The sequence below is a fragment of the Carettochelys insculpta genome, chromosome 1, assembly GCF_033958435.1.
Source record: "Carettochelys insculpta isolate YL-2023 chromosome 1, ASM3395843v1, whole genome shotgun sequence".
NCBI classification, from domain to species: domain Eukaryota; kingdom Metazoa; phylum Chordata; order Testudines; family Carettochelyidae; genus Carettochelys; species Carettochelys insculpta.
Window position 1 is genome coordinate 232,137,897 of NC_134137.1, and position 19,073 is coordinate 232,156,969.

At 44.2% G+C, this 19,073-nt stretch overlaps 1 protein-coding gene across 2 annotated transcripts in view; it reads left to right on the forward strand.

The window, feature by feature from the left end:
- The window catches only part of FAM131B (family with sequence similarity 131 member B), a 45,534-nt gene that overhangs the window by 20,515 nt on the left and 5,946 nt on the right, over positions 1–19,073 (forward strand). For both annotated transcript variants that reach the window (XM_075001851.1, XM_075001841.1), the window contains exons 2-3: positions 15,395–15,504; positions 17,380–17,415. In XM_075001851.1, coding sequence (XP_074857952.1) covers positions 15,395–15,504; positions 17,380–17,415 — 146 coding nt within the window. The remainder of the gene's footprint in view (positions 1–15,394; positions 15,505–17,379; positions 17,416–19,073) is intronic.

The following is a 19,073-nucleotide window of genomic DNA, read 5'->3' on the forward strand; positions in this document are numbered from 1 at the left end:
TACGACTGAATGCTATTTTATCTTTTTCTCCAGACAGCAAATCTGAAACTATTCCTGACACTGGACAGGAGAGAGACCCCCCCCAGGATGACCACATTTAGATGCAAAAGTTACTTTCTCTTCCTTTTCTTTTTTTTTTTTTTTTTTTTTTTTTTTTGGAACAGACTTTTGTATTTAATTTCTGTGCTTTAAATGTTCACAGACGGATTCTGATTCCTTTCCAAGGTGTTCATTTTCCCTAAGTCGTGACTGAAAAATCTGGAATGATAATTTTCAGCTTGCTGGTCATTCATGAACTTTTCACTTTTGAATATTCATTATTATTTTTAGAAACAACAAGAAGTCCTGTGGCACCTTATAGACTAACAGATATTTTGGAGCATAAGCTTTCATGGGCAAAGACCCGCTTCGTCAGATGCATGGGGTGGTGGGGGGTTCAGAGGAGGATTTAAAGAAGGGGGTCTCAGTAAAGGGGAGGGCCAGAGCTGACAAGGTCTGTTCATTTAGGATGGGTGGCAGATCACTGATGATGCACTGGAGAGGCTTTAGCTGGGGGCTGTATGTGATGGCCAGAGGTGTTGTCTTGTTTTCCTTGCGAGGCCTGTCTTGTAGCAGGTGGGCTTCTGGGTACCCGTCTGGCTCCGTCAGTCTGTTTCCCTCACTTCCTTAGGTGGGTACTGAAGTTTCAGGAAAGCTTGGAAAGGGTCTTGTAGGTGTATGTCTCTGTCTGAGGGATCGGTACCTCAGTGCCTGGCTGTATGCAAGGGATTGTGCAGTGTGCTCTGGATGGAAGCGGGAGGTGTGTAGATAAGCGTAGCGGTCCGTGGGTTTTCAGCATAGGGTGGTATTTATATGACGATCGCTTATCTGCACAGTAGTGTCCAGGAAGTGGATCTCTTATGTGGACTGGTCCAGGCTAAGGTTGATGGTGGAATGGAAACTGTTGATATCAGGGTGGAACTCTTCAAAGCCTCCTTCCCATGGGTCCAGATGATGAAGATGTCATCAGTGTAGCACAGGTAGAGGAGGGGCGCTAGGGGACGAGAACTGAGACAGCGTTGTTCCAGGTCAGCCATAAAAATGTTGGCGTACCGTGGGGCCATGCGGGTGCCCATAGCAGTGCCACTGATTTGAAGGTATAATTTGTCCTTAAATGTGAAATAGCTGTGGGTGAGGACAAAGTCACAAAGCTCCACCACCATTTGTGCCTCGGTCTCATCAGGGATAGTGTTCCTCACAGCTTGAAGTCCATCTTCATGTGGGACGTTGGTGTAAAGGACCATCCTGGACAACGATTCTTCACTCTCACAGACCTTGGGAGGCAGGCCTGTCCTCACCTACAGACAGCCTGCCAACCTTACACAAATCCTCACCAGAGACTATAGACCACAACACAGTAACTTTAAAACTGGAACCAATCCCTGCGACAAACCTTGCTGCCAACTCTGCTTATATATCTATACCAGTGATATCATCACAGGACCTAACATTAACCATACAATCGGGGGCTTCTTTACCTGCACATGTACTAATATAATATGTACCATCATGTGCCAGCAATGCCCCACTACAATTTACATTGGCCAAACTGGACAGTCTCTTGCACATTGAATAGTAACAAAGAGTAAGCCGTGCTAGTCTATACACTATCAAAACAAAAAGCAGTCAGGTAGCACTTTAAAGACTAGCAAAATGGTTTATTAGGTGAGCTTTCGTGGGGCAGACCCACTTCTTCAGACCACAGCCAGACCAGAACAGACAGAACAGTAAGTCTTTAAAGTGCTACCTGACTGCTTTTTGTTCACACATAAGAACATAAGAACATAAGAATGGCCATACTGGGTCAGACCAAAGGTCCATCAAGCCCAGCATCCCATCTGCCGACGGTGGCCAATGCCAGGTGCCCCAGAGAAGGAGAACAGAAGACAAGTGATTTATCTCCTGCCATCCATCTCCTGCCCTTGTTATGAAGGCTAGGGCACCATACTTTATCCCTGGCTAATAGCCATTTATGGACCTGACCTGCAAAAATTTATCAAGCTCTTTTTTAAACCCTAATAGAGTCCTGGCCTTCACATCCTCCTCGGGCAAGGAGTTCCACAGGTTGACTGTGCGCTGTGTGAAGAAAAATTTCCTTTTATTAGTTTTGAACCTACTACCCATCAATTTCATTTGGTGTCCCCTAGTTCTTGTATTATGGGAAAAGGTAAATAATTTTTCTATATTCACTTTCTCCACACCATTCATGATTTTATATACCTCTATCATATCGCCCCTCAATCGCCTTTTTTCCAAACTGAAAAGTCCCAGTCTCTCTAGCCTCTCCCCATATGGGACCCTTTCCAAGCCCCTAATCATCTTAGTCGCCCTTTTCTGAACCTTTTCTAATGCCAATATATCTTTTTTGAGGTGAGGAGACCACATCTGCACGCAGTACTCGAGATGTGGGCGTACCATAGTTTTATATAGGGGAAGTATGATATCTTTTGTCTTATTATCGATCCCTTTTTTAATAATTCCTAACATCCTATTTGCCTTACTAACTGCCGCTGCACACTGCGTGGATGTCTTCAGAGAACTATCCACTATAACTCCAAGATCCCTTTCCTGATCTGTCGTAGCTAAATTTGACCCCATCATGTAGTACGTGTAATTTGGGTTATTTTTTCCAACATGCATTACCTTACACTTACCCACATTAAATTTCATTTGCCATTTTGCTGCCCAATCACTCAGTTTGCTGAGATCTTTTTGTAGTTCTTCACAATCCCTTTTGCTTTTGACTGTCCTGAACAACTTGGTGTCATCTGCAAACTTTGCCACCTCACTGCTTACCTCATTTTCTAGATCATTGATGAACAAGTTGAACAGGATCGGTCCCAGGACTGAGCCCTGGGGAACACCACTAGTTACCCCCCTCCATTGTGAAAATTTACCATTTATTCCAACCCTTTGTTTTCTGTCTTTTAACCAATTCCCGATCCATGAAAGGACCTTTCCTCCTATCCCATGACCACCTAATTTACATAAAAGCCTTTGGTGTGGGACCGTGTCAAAGGCTTTCTGGAAATCTAGGTATATTATGTCCACTGGGTGCCCCTTGTCCGCATGTTTATTAACCCCTTCAAAGAATTCTAATAGATTAGACAGACACGACTTCCCTCTGCAGAAACCATGCTGACTTTTGCCCAACAATTCGTGCTCTTCTATATGCCTTGCAATTTTACTCTTTACTAGTGTTTCTACTAATTTACCTGGTACTGATGTTAAACTTATCGGTCTATAATTGCCAGGATCTCCTCTAGAGCCTTTTTTAAATATTGGTGTTATATTGGCCGTCTTCCAGTCATTTGGTACCAAAGTGGATTTAAAGGATAGGTTACAAACCACTGTTAATAACTCCGCAATTTCACATTTGAGTTCTTTCAGAACCCTTGGGTGAATGCCATCTGGTCCTGGAGACTTGTTACTATTCAGCTTATCAATTAATTCCAAAACCTCCTCTAATGTCACTTCAATCTGAGTGAGTTCCTCAGATTTGTCGCCTAAAAAGGCTGGCTCAGATTTAGGAACCTCTGTAACATCTTCAGCCGTGAAGACTGAAGCAAAGAAATCATTTAATCGCTCCGCAATGGCACTGTCTTCCTTGATCGCTCCTTTTATTTCTTTATCATCCAAGGGCTCCACTGCTTTTTTAGCAGGCTTCCTGCTTCTAATGTATTTAAAAAACATTTTACTATTGTTTTTTGAATTTTTGGCTAGCTGTTCCTCAAACTCTTTTTTGGCTTTTCTTACTACATTATGACAGTTAATTTGGGAGTGTTTATGTTCCTTTCTATTTTCCTCACTAGGATTTGACTTCCACTTTTTAAAAGCTGCCCTTTTCTCTCTCACTGCCTTTTTAACATGGCTGTTTAGCCATGGTGGTTCTTTGTTAGGTCTCTTACTGTGTTTTTTTATTTGGGGTATACATTTAAGTTGGGCCTCTAGTATGGTGTCTTTAAACAGTTTCCATGCAGCTTCCAGGGATTTTAGTTTAATTACTCTACCTTTTAGTTTCTGTTTAACTAGCTTCCTCATTTTAGTGTAATTCCCCTTTTTGAAATTAAATGCCAGAGTGTTTGACCGCTGCGGTGTTCTTCCCAACACAGGAATATTAAAAGTTATTATATTGTGGTCACTATTTCCAAGCGGTCCAGTAACAGTTACCTCTTGGACCAGATCCTGCGTTCCAGTCAAGACTAGATCGAGAATCGACTCTCCCCTTGTGGGTTCCTGTACTAGCTGCTCCAAGAAGCAGTCATTTAAGGCATCAAGAAATTTAATCTCTGAATCCCGTCCTGAGGTGACATGCACCCAATCAATATGGGGATAATTGAAATCTCCTATTATTACTGTGTTTTTTATTTTGATAGCCTCTCTAATCTCCCTCATCATTTCAGCATCACTATCACTGTCCTGGTTAGGTGGTCGGTAATATATTCCTAATGCCATATTCATATTAGAGGAATGAATTGTTATCCATAATGATTCTATGGAACATTTTGATTCCTTTAGGACTTTTACTTCATTTGATTCTATATTATCCTTCACATATAATACCACTCCGCCACCCGCACGACCTGTTCTGTCTTTCCGATATAATTTATATCCCGCTATGATAGTGTCCCACTGATTGTCCTCATTCCACCATGTTTCTCAGATGCCTATTATGTCAACTTCCTCCTTTGATATGAGGTACTCCAGTTCACCCATCTTATTAGACAGACTCCTAGCATTAGTGTAAAAGCATGTTAGAAAACTACCACTATTTATATGTCCGCCTTTCACAGACGTGGTGGATTTTTTTATGCACGATTGTTTCACATCTGATCTTGCCCATATATTATTTCCCACGTTCCCTATCTGACTAACTTCTAGGGAATCCCTGTCTATGGAGCCTCGTGTAAGAGAAGTCTCCGTCCGATCCAGGTGCTCCCCCGCACCAATCGGCTTTCCCCCACCTCTTAGTTTAAAAACTGCTCTATGACCTTTTTAATGTTTAATGCCAGCAGTCTGGATCCACCTTGATTTAGGGTTTGGACAGTCTCTGTGTAAAAGAATAAATGGACATAAATCAGACACCAGGAACGGTAACACACAAAAACCTGTTGGAGAACACTTCAGTCTCCCTGGACACTCAGTAGCAGATTTAAAAGTAACAGTCCTACAACAAAAAAAAATTCAAAAATAAAATGGAGAGAGAAATTTCTGAGCTGCAATTTATTTGCAAATTTGACTCCATCAACCAAGGATTAAACAGAGACTGTGAGTGGTTGGCCCATTACAGAAGCAGTTTCTCTGCTCTTGATGTTCACACCTCCACATTAGAATCTGACAATGGGCCACATGCCCCTGACTGATCTGATTTGTTTTCTCCTCTCTTGATGTTCACTACTCCACATTAACTACTGATAGTGGGCCATTTCCACCCTGATGGCCATTTCCACCGATAATGGGCCATTTCCACCCTTGTCAGCTCTGGCCCTTTCCTTTACTGAGACCCCCCTCTTTAAATCTTCCTCTGAAACCTGTCCTCCCCCCACTCATGCATCTGACGAAGCAGGTCTTTGGCCACAAAAGCTTATGCTCCAAAATATCTGTTAGTCTATAAGGTGCCACAGGACTTCTTGTTGTTTTTGAAGTTACAGACTAAGATGGCTCTCTGATATATATTACTTTTAGTTTACAGTTGGTCACGTATTTATTGTTTCTGATCCATGATGAGGTGACAAAAATGAAAATGATACATGATAATATGGCATTTTGGGTGTAAATTTGCAGAAAATAGTGTTAAAATGGGTACAGCTTTTGGGATTTGTAAGGATTCTTACCTGTATCTACCAACCTAACATTAACATTTTGTACAAATGTTTTATGAAACAGAATTTTAATTCCTTATAACTTATGTGGTTTTCAAGGCAACAAGTTTCAAAGGAGCTTAAGGTGGGTAGGAGGCCACCTCTGCCTGAAGTTCAATTAGTTACTATTATGCACACACACACTGATTTCAATGTGTCATCAGCCTTCTCTAGGAGGATGACTCACAGATGTATTTTGCCATCTTACAGTTTAGTCACTTATAAGTTTTTCTGCATGAAAAGTCATTTTTTAAACTAAGTGACCAAAGTTCACTTGTTTCCTACATGTCTCATTTGAAAATGAATTAAGCTCAAACAGTTTAAAAAAAAAAAAAAGCTTTGGATTAAGACAAAACTTGGGGTATTAGGAGAATATTTGAAACCATCAAGGTGAAGACTGATTAGAGACCTTAACTAGGCTTGATTATGCCATTTCTCAATTAGAGCTTCTGCTTTCACGGGACTAGATTGTTCATGGCCATTGTATGAATGGCTGGAGGAAGGTGCATGGATTTTCTTTCCTTCTCTTACCCCACTGCATATGTGACATGCATGTCACTCTCTTGAGAGCAGCAACTACTCACTGATGATGCCGGCTAATGGAAGATAAGGGGCAGCCACTGAAAAGGAGAACAGTGTTGCATCCTAAAGAGCATTGCAACAGGCATTTTCCCCCTGTGCTGCCGGCATAATTTATCTCCGAGAAACACTGTGCCTCGTAGAGCCCACTCTGAGGGTGGTGGGGTTTGTACCACTCCAGAGAGACTCAGGGCCTAATAGCAGTATTATCAAATAAAGCATAAGTCAGGGCTTTAAAATAAAGCCAAGTGGCTTTAAAATAATGTGATTTTATAAGAAACGTATTCTTATTCTTCGGATGTTTGAGCCCTTTGGGTTCACATTTTTAAGCCGTTCTCTGTAACTATGAGAAATGAAAACATTTTTTTGTAAATGAAAGCTGAACGTGTGTTCGCAGGTCTGCAGGAGCTAACGCTTTAAGGAAAACAGCAAATTCATGAGACTTAAACATACAATTGTAAGTGCTAGCAATGCTTTAACAGACCCAATCTACTCTGCAGTAAGCTTCAGCTTTCCGCACTCATAAGGAGATTTTAACAGAACTCAAGCTGCTCTGTTGCCCTAATCAAATTAAGGGTCCTCAGTCTCCTATTTACCATGTTATTCTCCCTGCACCACATGCTGGTGTAAGCTGGGAATGGTTCCACTACTGAGGGGGACTTTCCTGGTGAAATGGGCCATTGAAAAGCATCTGAATCCCTGTTCCCACTTCCTTTACATAGAGGCCTCCTGAACTTTGAGGGCTCCTCTTCTGCTTTCCTGTGTGGCAGAGTCCTCATAACTCCAACAAGGCTGGGCCCAGGGTTCCTGGGGGCTCAACCCCCAACTTTGTTGTTGTCACTGTGGGCAGGGGCTAAGGGTCCCCACTCAGGGGTGCTCTCTCCACACAGGACACTTCCCTGACCCACTGGTCATTACATACAGTCTAAGCAAATACAATTTATGAGTCAGCAGTTAATTTAAAAAGAATAAGGCAAAATGGAAAAAGCGAATGGAAAACTCAGCACTCTGCTGTCTGACACAGAGACCTCCCACACAGTGTCTCTGGCGTACCAGGGACAGAACTGTTGCTTGCAGGTCCCAGGTCTCCTCCACAGGGCCTGGCTGTGTTGCAGGTCAGGCACTTGTTCTGGGTGGCAGGGCTCTTCTCCCCATCATCACCTCCCTTCTCCCCGTGCAGTCAGGCCTGCAAGGCCCACTGGCTGCTGGAGTCACCCTGTGCTGGGCCTCAACCCAGGCTCTCCCCTGCTGCTCACTGGACCAGCTCCGTTCTCTCCTGAGCTGCTTCTCTGGCTCTGTGGCAGCAGCCCTGCTCTCAGCACAGGTTCTCTTCTCCGCCCTGCGTCTCTGGTTCTCCTCCCCAGCTCAGCTTAGGGCCCTGCTCTCTCCTTAGCTTGTCCCAGCTCAGTCTGACCCAGGCAATTCCAGCTCACACACAGAACGGGTCTCTCCCAGCCTCCAGACTCCCTCATTAGCATGCCGACCCTGTCAATGAGGCTGACCTGGCACATTGGCCTTGTCCCAGTGTTCCTGGGCACCGTCAGTCTCACGGTCTTGATTCTTCATTAGCCCTTCCTCTTTCCTTTGGTACTGGGAGCTGAGCAACGAAAAAACCCCCACTCAGTTTTAAGTATTGGAGGGGTAGCCGAGTTAGTCTCTATCTTCAAAACCAATGAGGAGTCCTGTGGCACCTTATAGACTAACAGAGATTTCGGAGCATAAGCTTTTGTGGGCAAGGACCTGCTTCGTCAGATGCCACTGGACTTCTTGTTGTTTTTCACCGAGTTTTAGTAAGGGGACAACAGTGCCCTTATACTAGGGTTACTACCTCTAAGTTACAAAAGACTGGGACATTTGGAATGATCCTGATACCATAAAACAGGCCAGCTGGCAGTGTGGCTGGAGCACCCTTTTGCAGGTGACCAAGGGCAGCTGCCTCCAAAAAGGGATAATCCTGGGAAATCCTGGACAGGTGGCTGCCCTGCCCCACACTGGGCTACGATAAATGTACTTGCTGTAGCTGAGTGAGGCAGAGCAAAGAGTGGGAGGAAGCTGGGGAGGGCCCTTGGGTGACTTGGCAGGCATGACAGAGTGATAAAGCAGTGGTTTGCACACTTCTGTATTGGTGACCTCTTTCACAAAGCAGTCTGAGTGTGAACCCCCTGAGAAATTAAAAACATTATTGTGTACTTAACACTATTATAATTGCTGGAGGCCAAGTGGGGTTCAGCTGTGGCAACTGTCTGCTCATGACCCCCCACCAATCTAATAACCTTGTGAACCCTTCAGAGGCCAAAGACCCCAGTTTGAGAACCCCTGAGAGAAAGAGATGTGTTTGCCTGGGGAGATGCATTTCTGCTAGAGAATAAACCCAAAGAGTAGAGGCTGGGAAGGGAATCCGGGGTATATTTTTTGTTGTGTATCTGTGATTTGTCTCCTTTGGATCTGTGGTTTTTGTTTTGAGGTTTTATTTAATCAATATGCACATTGAGAGATGTAGTGTAGTCAGCTGTCCCTTCCAGGACAGCGATTACCAGGCTGGGATTTCGGGGGAAACTGTGTTAACACTAACAATTCCCAGCTCTAGAATAACAGAGGGAGGTAGCCCTGTTAGTCTGTTTTCTAACAAAATAAAGCAGCAGAAATGTAGCACTTCAAAGACTAACAGAAAGATTTATTCAGTGATGAGCTTGCAGGGGACAGACCCACTTAATCAGATCAGTCTCATTTCCAATACAGACTGACATGTATGAGTACGGAGATCCAAAAACAAAATTGCAATAAAAACTGACAAATCAAGTACATAGGACTGAAGGAGGGGGATGGGGGTGGGGTGATGTCAACTGTCCTGCCTGAGATAATTACCTGCATCCAAGGAAGAGAAGCAGTCCTTGTAATGCATTAGATAGTTGGTGTCTCTGTTCATACCATGTGTTAATGTGTCGAATTTGAATATGAGCTCCAATTCACAACTTTCTCTGTGGAATCTGTTTTTAAAGTCTTTGTTCTAAAATTCCCAGTTCTGTAAGTGATTCTGGCTATGTCTACACTAGCCCCGGAACTTCAAAAGGGACATGATAACGAACCTAATTGAAAGATGCTAATGAGGCAATATCATGAATATGCAGTGCCTCATTAGCATAATGGCGGCTGCAGCACTCGCTCGCACACGGCTTGTCTACACAACGTCCTTTTCGAAAGGACCCCGCACGCTTCGAAATCCCCTTATTCCTATTTGGTTATAATTACAGTAAACCCTCGATTTAATGGACTAATGGGGGGAAGGGGTGTCCGTTAATGCCAAAAGTCCGTTAAATACAAATCTGCAGGACTGAAGGCACCTTGCAAGGCACACCAAGAAGCACTCCATTTGAGACCTGGGAGGAATACAGTGGGCTCAGAAGAGAGAGCTCAGCAGTGGGCTCTTTGCCCTGTTTACAGAGCAGAGCCTCTGGGCTCACTGCCACAAGCTGCTCATCACACATGCAAGGCTGGGCGCTTCCATGGAAACTTAAGTTTCCCTCCTCCTGCCCCAGTGGCTCTGGTGGGTTTCTGGCATTTATGTGGGAGTGCGGGGGCTGGCAGACAGCCTCTTGTATTTCCAAAGTCCGTTAAATTGGGGTTCATTAAACTGAAACCTCACTTGCCTTTTAACCACATCCCCTGACTTGCTTCTGCTTTGTGTTGTCCAAGGCAATAGCATGGTTTGGGAACACTGTTAAAACACTGGGTCGTAATTACAGTACAGGATGTAAGAATGTTTTGAATGCAAGATGGAATAGCTGCATGGCTAGTGGGTCCCTTCCTCCCTTTCTTATTGCATTAGAGAGGGGGAGCAGTGGTTTCTGGGATGACAGGTGCTCTGCATCAGATGACATTTGATTCCTTCTCGTTTTAGCTTAGGTAAAATTCGGCTTCCTAAAAGGGCTGAACGATTTTTCTGTGCTGTGACTATCAGCTGGTGAATACCCCTGGTTCCCTTCGCTGGTCCCTATCGCCTTCTACAGGGGCTTCCTCCTGTTCCTCTCCTTGTCACAGCCATCCTCCACACCAGACTCTCCACCAGTTGTAAGAATCTGGGTAACAAGCAAAAGAACTTGCAAATTCTCATTGATTAGAAGAAATTCAATGTGGTTGGCGTTGCTGAACCCTGCTGGGACAATTCATGTGATAAGAGTATTAAAATAGCTGGTGACAATCATGGTGCTTTGAAAACTGAATTGAAAGTGTAAGCTGCTCCTTTTAATGCTCAGGATTTTGCCTGGTCCTGCTTGAGGACTTAGGGGTCCCTGTAGGGAAAAGTTTTAATCTGAGTCTAGCAGCAGCAAAGAGCCAGCCTACAGAAAGGTGGAATGAGCTGCGTCTCTCTGCCTTAGGGAGCAGAATGCTTTGGCTCTCTCAGTGGTGGGGCTCTTTTGTGTTATCGTTCCGAATTTTAAGTAAAAAAAAGTAGTGTTACACTGCAACCCTCTGGCAAGAGTATTTTATGTTTCCATTGAATTTTGCTGCATGTATACCATGAACATAACCACCTGCTCAGAAAATCAGAGTAGGTGAAAAAGGCAAGGAGTGGCCTGTCTTCGTTAATTCTACTCTTATCAGTTTTAGAAACAGGATGTCTCAACTGCCCCGATCAGTGTGCTAACAAGCAGGGGGAACTTTTGTAAATTATAGATAATTGCCTGACACACACATTATTTCACCCAACACAAGGTGTAACTATTTTGACTTCATTATGATGGATAAAAATGAATCATTTGCCAGACTGTAAGTTGGTGGTTGCTATAGGGACGAATGATCATGACCTGATTGCATTCAAATGGACATTGGTGTGATCACTGCTGGAAAGCTGCTATGTTCATTTCTGGTGTCCATGGTGCAAGAATAGTATTGGTAACTTGCAGAGGGTTCAGAGAGCTGCAAGTGTGACCGAGGGATTAGAAAAAACATGCTATAGCTGGTAGTCACGGAGCTCAATCTTTTCAGATTGATAACAAAAGAAAGTTGAGAGGTAACTTAATTACAGTCTGTCAGTACCTATATGGGGAACAAATAGGTAATAAAGGGCTCTTCAGTCAAGCAGAGAAAGGTGCAACCAGAGCCAATGGCTGGAAGTTGAAGCCAGGAAAAATCAGATTGGAAAAAAGACATCGTAAAAGGCAGTTAACCATGGAACAGTTTACCCAGGGTTGTGGGGGATTCTCCATCACTAATTGCTTTTAAATCAGGATTGGATTTTTAAAAAAGATCCGCTTTAGGAATTATGTTGGGGAGGTGTAAAGGCGCTCGCTCACTCGCTGCAGGTGCACCTCCTTCTGGCTAGGTCTGGGAATGAGCACTCACCCAGTTCAAGCACCTCCTTTGCTGGTGGTTGATGTCACCTTTCTCTCTTTGTGACTCAGAATGCTCCAGGTACACAACTCAGCCGTCTGTCCAGGTCACTGTACAGTCTTCCTTTACTGGAGTAACAAGCTGTCCATATATCAGAGAGGTAGGCGTGTTAGTCTGTATCTTCGAGAACAACAAGAAGTCCTGTGGCACCTTATAGAGTAACAGAGATTTTGGAGCATGAGCTTTCGTGGGCAAAGACCCGCTTCGTCAGATGCATGAGTCCATACACTGTCTTAGTCTTGTGTTCCAAATGTCCGGGCCCAGGGAGCCCAGGCCTTTCTTCTCCACTGGGTTTCCTGTAACCAGCAGCCAGGTGCTGCTAGTGCTACTCCATGCTACTCTTTCCCTGGCTTTTTCCTATCCAGCCTCTCTTCCCCATCACTTCCCTGGGTTAAACCTTCTTTCAGGGCTAGGATCCTAGGACTTATCATCTCCCCAGTGCCCGTGTTTCTTCCTCAGAAACTGCAGAGTCCCTCTGTAGCACTCTGCTGATATCAGCTTCCTGACCTCATAACTAACCTGGTTGTTCCTGCCTAGCTGAGCTTCACAATGCAAGAAGCCTGGCTCTGTTTCCAGGTGCAACCAGATAACATTATTGTTCTCTTAGACCGACATTAACACTTTCAACACCTGTGTGTGCTACACACTCCATCCCAAAAAGTTTTATGGCCTGTGTTATACAGGAGGTCAGACTAAATGGTCACAGTGGCCTTAGGCTCTCCAGAGCTCTGAAAAATAGAGGACAGCTCCAACTAGGATGTGTGTGTCTGTTTGTATGTGTATAAATTATACTTGCTGCTTTCATGAGCAAACCTAGCTGGGAGGAAAAGAAAAGACAGAAAAGCATGGCTGAATATTGGGCGCTTTTAAGAAGAGGTTTTTTAGCCGTTCAGAAAGACATGATTCCACAATCGAGAAAGAGGAAAACTTTGACTAAAAGCCTAGATGGGTTCAGTGGTGAAGTTAAGGCAAAATTTAGAAATAAAAGAACAACATAGAAGATATAGGGAAAAGAGAGAATTAGACAGCAATCAGTGAACATTAGAAGCTATCAAGTGGAGAAAATTTGTAGGGAAAAAGACATCGGAAGAAAATGTGTGGCTGACAGGGCAAAGGATAACAAGTCTTTGCCCACGAAAGCTTATGCTCCAAAATATGTTAGTCTGTAAGGTGCCACAGGACTTCTTGTTGTTTTTGAAGGAACCAGAAGACTCCTAGAAACTGTAGAAATCAATGCATTGCTACCTGGAGATGGTAAATGCTAACAGAGGCAAAAAAGGCAAAATATTTCTCTTCTGTATTTGAAGAGAAGCAAGGGGAGGGACTCGGATAACATGGGGGTGATGAAATGCTCCATTATGAACTAAGGAAAATGTTAAACATTTTAAAATCAATAGGCCGAGATAACATGTACCCCCAAACCCTAAAAGAGTTGGCTGATGAGATCTCTGGCTCACTGACATTCATTTTTAATGCAGTTTGGAATATGGGGAAAATTCCAGAGGATTGGCCATGCCAATATTCAAAGAGGGCAAGCAGGCTGACTGGGTGATTATAGGTTAGGTAGTGGGGCATCAGTCTCAGAGAAAATAATGGGAAAAACTGACACAGGATTCAGCTGGTAAAGAAAGGATGGGAGTATAATTAAGGCCAGTCAACATGACTTGATAGAAAATAAGTCCTGTCCAATAAATCTCAATTCATATATTAATGAGAATGCAAGTTGCATTGATGAAGGTAATTGCACAGATATAATACATGGGGCTTTTCTATACAGGAAAAAGCCTCAGGCTGTTTTAGAATAGGTGTTGCTGAATGTATTCCTCGATTTTTTTTGTGTGGACACTCTTATTCTACATTTAGAGTATCTTTGTGTAGATTAGCTTAATACACTATGGAAGTGGATCCACTTTGACCATGGATAAGCCTAATCCATAAATAGACACTCTTAGAGCAGAATAAGAATGTCCACACGAGGACTTAGGGTGTGGTTACACTTACCAGGGGATTAATGGTGTGGTGTCGATTTAGCGGGTCTGAAGACCTGCTAAATCAGCCACTGTTTGCACACTCATTGACACAGGTACTCCATCCAGTGAGAAGCTGATGGGAGAGTTTATCTTGTTGTTAAGTATCTGAAGAAGTGAGTTAACTCACGAAAGCTCATGCTCTAAACTTTTCTGTTAGTCTATAAGGTGCCACAGGACCCTTCGTTGCTGCTATCTGGTTGTTGACTCCCCTACAGTGTAGCTCTCATGGTAACTCAACCTAACTATGCTGATTCCAGCTACATTATTCATGTAGCTGGAGCTATGTACATTAGGTCAACTTTGCCCCATAATGTAGCCCTACCCTTTGTGTGGAATACTTGTTGCACTTTAATTTCACACCTTAGCTTATTCTGCACTTAGACTTTTGTAAAGTATTTGAATGAATGTCACACAACTTTTTGATTGAAGCATTAGCACTATGCAATATCATCAAAGCATATGCTCCATGGTTTAAGAACTGGCTAAGTGACAAATCTCAAATGGGGAATCATCGTTAAAGTGGTCTTGCTTTTAGTGGGGTTTCACAGACATAGGTACTAGGCCTTTTAACAGTTTCATTAGTGATCTGTAAGTAAATATAAAATCACTGCTGATGAAGTTTGAGGGTGAAACGATGATTGGTGGATTGGAAAATAATGATGAGGGCAGGGCAGTAAGACAGAGCAAACTGGATAACTTGGTAAATGGGTCCTATTCAAGTAATATATATTTTAATGCAGCCAAATGCAAAATCATATATCTAGGCATAAGGAAAGCTAGTAATACCTGCAGAATGGGGGCACATATTCTCAAAAGTAGCAATTCTGAGAAGTATTTAGATATCACAGAGGAGAAAGAACTGAAGTGATGCTGTGGCAAAACCAGATGGATTCAATTCTTGGACAGGAAAGTAGTGAGTAAGAGAAGGGAGCAGGAATGGTATGGTATTTCCCAAAAGAGGGTTACCAGGTAAAATCTTGGTTTCTACCACCCCAAGAAAAACTAGTTAGTTCCGATTTTAAAAACTGTTTAATGCCCACTAAATACCACTCCATTTTATTCACATATTTAAATTGTGGTTACAGAAGGCAGTAGATTTGTAGATTAATTTAGATTTGTACAAATAAAAAGTAAACCTGCAGTGGGTGTAATACTAATGTACATAACTATAGTACTGAGTATTAAAATGTCTGCATACCTTCCAGTTTGGTATTTTCTCAAGGAAGTTATACATGTCATGACTCATTTCAGTTTTCAATATTCTGTAAACAGAAGTCAAAAACATTTGATTATATGAAAATGACAATAATGCACAATTGCAGGCTTCAGGCATCAGGTAATCAGAAGCATGCAGAGTTGCTGGCTACTAGGCCACTTGGCCATGCAGCATCCTGTGGCAGATTTCTAACTTTGAGGTAGTAGATAGACTGCTCTGATTCCTCAGTTTTGAATGGATGTCTTCAAAGTTTGAAACGATTCATTCTGAACTTGCAGGGAACGAGGTGATTGCAGTGGACTGGAAGGGATTGAAAGATGTGGACCAAATCAATATGGACAGCACCAGCTCACTGCATGGCAGTAGCATCCACCGACCCTCCACAGAGGTGAGTGCCCATTCTGTGCCTAAAGGGAGAAGACTAGAATGTCTCAGGCCCCATAAATACATACACAGGGACTGGGGTGGTCAACCTCACTTGAGAAAGGCACAAAAGTCTTACTTGCACTGGAGACTTTGGGGCATTAATTTTCAGGCGTGAAAGCTTTGATTTGCTGTTGAGCAGCTGTAAATTGAGATACCCAAAATTAGAGGCTACTTTTGAAAATCTGGACTCAGTAAAAATTTCATAGGTAAAAGTGCTTGTAACATTTCCCACGTGTCCCTAGGTAGAACCTGAAAAGTAGCCCAGGGTGAGTCTGATAATCATTTTGGTATGAATTACCAGAGTGTTGGCTTAGGACAGGTCTACACTATGGGCTATAGTTGACCTAAATTACACAACTCCAGTTATGTGAATAACATAACTGGAGTCAACATGCCTTAGGTCATCTACCTGCAGCGCCACCACCATGGATCGATTGGAGAAACTCTCTCCTCGACATACCTGAAGTTTCTCATTGTGGTGGAGCAGCAACAGGAGCATGTATTTCGTGTGCTCATTCCTTTTTTGTTTGGAATGATGCTTCTGTAATTTAATGCATCTGTGTTTTCTGTTTTGTAATATCCGGCTCATGAAATCTCAATGTTAAACAAAAAGGTCAAAGGTCTTTTTATTTACTACCTATGCCGTGTTTAATTTACGAAGCACATACACTTTTACTTATTACAAAATAACAGTATATAAGAATTTCATCTTGATTCAGCACTTCAGGGCCGTGTCTACACTAGCCCCAAACTTTGAAATGGCCTCGCAAATGGCCATTTTGAAGTTTACTAATGAAGCGCTGAAATACATATTCGGCGCTTCATTGGTACGCGGGCGGCCGCGGTGCTTCGAAATTGACACGGGTCGCCGCCGCGCGGCTCATCCCGACGGGGCTCCTTTTCGAAAGGACCCCGCCTACTTTGCAGTCCCCTTATTCCCATGAGCAGATGGGAATAAGGGGACTTCAAAGTAGGTGGGGTCCTTTCGAAAAGGAGCCCCATCGGGACGAGCTGCATCAATTTCGAAGCACCACGGCCACCCGCGTGGTAATGAAGCCCTGAATGTGCATTTCAGCGCTTCTTTAGTAAACTTCGAAATGGCCATTTGCGTGGCCATTTCGAAGTTTGGGGCTAGTGTAGACACAGCCCAGGTGTAGCACCCAGAAACTCTTGTTTTAGGGAGTTATGCCACAAGCAGGGGAAACCCCCTCAATGGATTAGCACTACTGTGCCAGAAGGGGCCTCTTAGAACTGGTTTGTAGAAGGAGGATTGGCTTAAGTGTGGAGGCATTTAAGCACTTCAGTTTCGTAGCCTGTTATAGAACCATTTGCTTCTAAAATATTCCCATTTTCTAGCTTCCCTGTGAGTGAGTCTGATTGTGTTGCGTTCCCACAGAGGGTTACGCACTTGTTACTGCTCTTAAAATAAGGACCTGACACATTCACCCTCTTCAAAAATATCTGAAATTGCCAGTGTGCAGTGTTCATCGAAGGAAGGCAGTGTGTGCGTGTGCAGGGGGGTCCTATCAGAGGGTTACATATTGTCTGTCTGTCTCTCTCTTTTTCCCTCTCTGTCTCTTCGTATATTCCTAATCCCTCATGTCACAAACCATGGCCGCATACATACAGACACCACTGTGATCAGGAGGGAATGAAGCCTGGACCTTCAGAGCCAAAAGCACAAGCCCATACCTCTTGAGCTAAAGGAGTAACTCCTTTATTTGTGAGTAAGTAGCAGGCTGTTATAATCTGTAGGACCAGCCACTAGAGGAATACATGGTCACATACACTACACCCATGTGTTACATTAACATGTTCTCTTTCTTCTCTTCCATAGCAAACCCGGACAGATTTCTCCTGGGATGGTATTAATGTGAGTAAAAACCCTGCAGCCATCCTCCTTTCATGAGAGACAGCAAAGGAACATTTGCAGAGCCGATGAGAGTGTTCAAGTTTCCCTGCAGTGGAAGCCCAGGATTATCAGAACGTGTCTAATTTGGTCACTATGAATAATGTACACAAGTACAGAGAGATCTCTGAGATCCTGGAGTGCCTCTGTAAATCTGGGCATCGTTGTGGAGTGTCTGGCTATTGACAGACCTTGGAGTAGTATTTTGGGGAGTATCAGTGGGCTAGTGGGTTTGGGCTGTCTCCGGGTCTTCTAGTGTTTTGCTGGTGGAAGTAAGTGTGGGGTCTATAGATGCCAGGGGATCTTGAGCTATCTCTAGGCATTTTTGGTCCCTATGTGTGATCTCTGAGGCTACCAGATTATGTTGGATGCCTTGCTGGGGTCTGTGGGTCTGGTTGGATTACTGAGGCGTCTCTCTAGCATATTGAGGCATTAATACTCTTGGTTGAGGACACAATATTTTGACCTTCTGACATTAGAAAGAAATTTATCTCATTGGATAGAATTGTGCAATGAAGCGTTTGGGGTTTTGTGCTTCCCTCTGGAGTATCCAGCACTGACCCTTGTTGTGAATAGATGGGAGGAAGCAACAAGCAATGATGTAGTTTAAAAACAAAACCTAGGTCCAACCCAGTCTCTATTCAGGCAAACAGGAGCCTCCATGTTTCCAGGACAGGCCCAGTCTCAGAGAGGGAGCTGGGTTAGTCTGCATCTTCTCAGAACAAAAAAGCTGCCCTGCACCACCTTAAAGACTAACGACACTATTTATTAGGTGTCCAGGACTGCTTTTTGGTTTTGTGAGGACAGGCTCAGTTAGTGTCTCACAGTGACCCCTAAACTCTGGCTCCCTGCTCAGCTGCTGCTGCACTAGCTAAAGAGGGGACATAGGACTAACAGTGCTGACTGCCTTTCTGGGCCCCTGGGCAAGGTAGAGTCCTGCTCTGCATCCCTGGACATGGCAGGGCCTTGGGCAGAAGGGGCAGGGCTGGGGTAGGCAACCCTCAGAGCTGTTTAGCTCAGTGCTTCCCAAACTTTTTGGCATCACCCCCCACCCCGTTTTGATTTTTGAGAAAGCCTCATACCCCCCACCTCTTCTTTACCATCATCCAACCCCCCTTCTAACAAAAAATTCAATTTGTAATTTCAAGTAAACACAAAAGCTTGATATAAAAATGTTATTTACAATTAAAAATAAGCACAAATAGTTTTTCTTGGCCTCTTGTGGTTGCCTGGTGCAGCCCCAGCTGCCTGAGCCCTGTGCCAGCTGTCCAACCACCTGAGGCCTTCATCGCCAGAGCTGCCCGCCTGAGCCCCGCGCTACTGGGACCAGCCACCCATCCACCAGCCACCCACCCCAGCCGCAGGCCAGCCCCCCGAGCTGCCCACCCAAGCCCCACGCTGCCAGGGCCAGCTGCCCACCCGCCATCCCAAGCTACCCGAGCCCCACGCTGCTGGGGCCAGCCGCCTGCCCCCTGCTCTGCTGGGGCCGGCTGCCTGAGGCCCACGAGTCCCGCGAGCTGGCCAGCTTGCCCGCATCCTGCAAGCCCTGTGAGCTGCCCACCCGAGCCCCTCCCCTGCCCTCCCACAAAGCCAGGCACCCCCAGCCCCATCTCACCCCATCC